Below are 3,783 nucleotides of genomic sequence, written 5' to 3' on the forward strand. Positions count from 1 at the left end.
AAAATTGTAACTGATAACGCGGATGTGTATAAAAGCATGTAAGCAAGAATATCAAAGGCAATATTGTGGTGACACAACTAAGCACAAACACACACAAACCAATGTATTGTTAAAATACGTAACTAAAAGAGCGGCGTTGATTTCTACGGGATACGTTTTGCTCAATTTTGTGTATCCTTCGGGCTGCGGTGAGGGACTACGATACGTTGGTCAGTGTGCGCACCATTACATGAGATATGTTCTATACGAATACAACCGTGCGTTTAATATAGAACTACAGAAATTAAGAAACTTATCTATGTAGAAACTGTAAAATGTCAATAAATATGAAAACCATTGTCAAGATATTTTACGCGCTTTCAGTTTTCGTTCTTTTTCTGTTTGATTTAGTTTCTTATCTGCAAATAAGAGAAATGCTACTCGTTAGGCCGTGAATTTATGAAAGATAATGGGCACATAGCCTCAAGTGAAGTCAGTTTAATACTGTAACATGGCACAGTACGGACAACTCCATTGTAGAGTCTGTTTGCGGAAGTGCAAAAGTCGACATGTTTCACTGCAGGATTTTTTCAAATTGGACAGAGAAGAGGAATCGGTTGCATATGCCAAAGCCTACACAGCTTGCACCCAGTTAGAAGTGCAGGCAGAGGTCAATGGGATGCCAGAATTGCTGTGTAATAGCTGCAGTCGTAAGACAAAAAGATTATTTTTAGAAACTTGTTTATTAACAGATTTAAATAATTTGGTATCTTCCAGGTGGCCTTCAGAGTGCTTACGAGTTTCGCAATAAGGCTATAAAAAGTTACGATAAGCTGTATAGTCAACTGTTGTTGCAAAAACATGAAAAGGTAGCAAGAGCGGTAACACCATCCGAGTTTGAGTTGCCCGACAACGATATGGCAGTGGCGTATATGCGGGCTGACGCTGACTTGATTGATGCCTGTAGTATGCAAACGGCGAAATGCTCAAAAGATCCGCTTGAAGATTCCGAAAGTGAAAATGTTAGTACGCATTAGTGGTAATGCATTAAGTTAGCACAATTTAATCAATAAAATATTTATCAACAAATTATGCAATGCTTTAGGAAATTCAATCACACCTCAATTTAGCGGAGAATAGACTAGAGTCACAAATATCCACTCATTCCTTCTCAGACTTCGTTTATGATAGCGAGGATGACAAACCCTTAAAACAGTTAATTAGTAAGTAATTGATACATTTTGGTAAACTAGTATGTACATATAAATATTTATTATTTATGCAGGTAAAAATAAATCTGATGCCGTGGAAAAATTAAATTTATACGAACAAAATTTAGACCTAATGAAAACTCCCCTGGTGCATCCACTCAATGGGTCACTATACGATGATGATGATGAATTTATAGCTGACGAAAATGCTGATAATGAAAAGATTACGGATCCTATGTATTCGCCAGAAGCACATATTTTTCCTAAGGGTAGGTATGGGCTTACATATAACATTCCTTGATTCATACTTGAGCAATTATTCTAGGCCGATTCAAATGTGCTATTTGTGAACAAAGTTATTTCACAACCATTGGCTTAAAAGCCCATATGGAAGTACATTTAGTGAAAAGTACAACAACCAAAAAGCAACGTGTGCGGAGTAAAAAGTGCAATAGACCAAAAAAGCCTAATTCGGAATATGAGTGTCCTCGCGTAAATGTTAACTGTGACAACTCCAATCCACTACTGGTTCCTAGTAGTGAAAACATTTTATGCGAGGAAAAAGAACCAGAAACACCACAACAAACGGCTCAAAATTGTACTAAAACGCGTAGAATTAAAGAACCAAAACCGAAGCGCATGTTTCCGTGTCACGTATGCGGCAAGCATATGATATCGGCGTCAAAGTTGCGTTATCATATGGTGATGCACACCGGTGAAAAAGACTACCTCTGCACAATGTGCCGTATGTTTATAAATTCAATGTTGTTGTTGTTGTTGATGTTTTTATTCTATGCCAAACACTTGTCTTACAGCAAAAGCCTACTCCACAATTTACGCTCTGAATCATCACATACGCACCCACACTGGCGAGAGACCTTACGAGTGTAAATTTTGCGGTGATCGCTTCCTACGCCCTACAACGCTGAAAAGCCATCAGCGTCGTCACACCGGCGAACGTCCTTATGGTTGTAATATATGCGGTAAACGTTTTATACAACACTCCTCGATGACAACGCATATGAAACTTAATCATATGGATAAAACCATACAATGCCCACACTGTGATAAAAAATATGCACGCCAAACTGATTTGAATACACATTTGCTTAGCCATACTGGTGATAAACCATACCCTTGTCAGCTGTGCCAAAGTCGTTTTGTGCGTCAAGCTAATCTTAATAAACACATGAACCAGCAACATGCTGATAAAGCTGGTGTGTCAAATATTGCGAGCCTAAATACCATTAATAGCATGGGCAAGCGTGGTGTCGTGAAGATTGAGAATTCAAGGGACGAGGTCGTTTTAAATTTGTTGACTGACAATGAAAGCGATCTAAAAGCCGTCGCAAGTAATACAGGAATGGATAATTCATATACGCATATTTATGATAAATTGCCAGTTAAAAGTGATATTGTTGATAACTGTTGCAATTTCATGAGGTAATATGAAGCTGCTTATTAGTAAAATTATTTAATATAAGTTTCTTTAATTTTTTCTAACATACTATAGCGCACGGAATGTTAGCCAAATGCCCAGTGGGGAGCCAGCACATATGTTAGCAGTTGAGACATTTGAACAACTCAATAGTGATAATTTAGTGCCTTGGAATTGATAAAACTGTACTGCAGCATTGTCATTACTAAAATTTAGCTTTAATAATGAAATTATGTAAGTTTTACATATAGATTTATACATATAGATTTAATTGGCGTTACATCCTTTTTGGGTGTTTGGCCGTGTTCCTCTTATTTATGGCGTTCGTCTTGATGTGATTGCGTAGTTTTCGAATCGAAGTAAATAAAATGCAATTTTAGTAAGCAGTAGTGGCCTGGTAAAGTAAACAGTATTACTTCATTGAAGTCGTAAATACAGTGTGAACGATATGAAATGTTACCTATTCAAAACACCATAACTTTTTTGTGTGAAGTCGGCATCGACCGACCCAAATACAATCCAAACTTATCCAGAACAGATTGCATAATCATGGCTCGCATGAGAGTTGGCGTAACAAAGTTCTCATCCCAACATTACTTTCAACAGTCAAGGCCATTAGAATGCGCATGGTGCTCAACCATCCTCAGCGTTGAACATATACTCAAACAGTGTCCAGTATCAGGAGACCAAAACACCAATCTAACAAAAGCCCTAGACTGTAGCCAGGAAAGTGCTATGAAAATCCTTAAAGACGCTCTTAGTGTATATAACTTACTTCATGAAGTGTAAATCAGTTTTCCTTGGGGCAATATGGCCTTAGTTGCCCAGCCCCAACATATACTTTATAAATTTATTTATAAAGTATAGAATAAATAAATAAATAAATAAAATATTTTCCCGATAATAAGTCGCATTTACTTTGACACCAGGCTCGATAAAAACGATTGGAGAGCGTGCATCAGCGGTCACTGCGGCCCAAACCATTACTTGCGATGGAAAATTGCTTCGAGTGGCCATACGTAGGCTAAATTTTCGTATGGGCGTTCGGTCAAGTAAACACGATCGTTTTGAGTGTTTATGAACTGCTCAATTGGGAAATTTTTTTCATTAGAAAACACAATGTAAGCCTTGACCTTGACCACATTTTTCAATATG

General features: G+C 37.5%; 1 protein-coding gene across 2 annotated transcripts; it reads left to right on the plus strand.

The window, feature by feature from the left end:
- Positions 1-343: 343 nt before the first annotated feature.
- Positions 344-2,859, plus strand: LOC129239383 (zinc finger protein 568-like). Of its 2 annotated transcripts, none has more exons than XM_054874847.1 (7): positions 344-689; positions 757-1,001; positions 1,085-1,202; positions 1,265-1,459; positions 1,516-1,935; positions 2,006-2,633; positions 2,704-2,859. In XM_054874847.1, the coding sequence occupies exons 1-7, from the start codon at positions 491-493 to the stop codon at positions 2,804-2,806; spliced, it is 1,908 nt and encodes a 635-aa protein (XP_054730822.1). In that variant the 5' UTR covers positions 344-490; the 3' UTR covers positions 2,807-2,859. The 2 variants fall into 2 exon arrangements, with proteins under 2 accessions (XP_054730822.1, XP_054730823.1); XM_054874848.1 differs by having other exon boundaries at positions 344-674.
- The last annotated feature ends 924 nt before the right edge of the window (positions 2,860-3,783 follow it).

This window comes from Anastrepha obliqua, chromosome 2, assembly GCF_027943255.1.
Source record: "Anastrepha obliqua isolate idAnaObli1 chromosome 2, idAnaObli1_1.0, whole genome shotgun sequence".
NCBI classification, from domain to species: Eukaryota; Metazoa; Arthropoda; class Insecta; order Diptera; family Tephritidae; genus Anastrepha; species Anastrepha obliqua.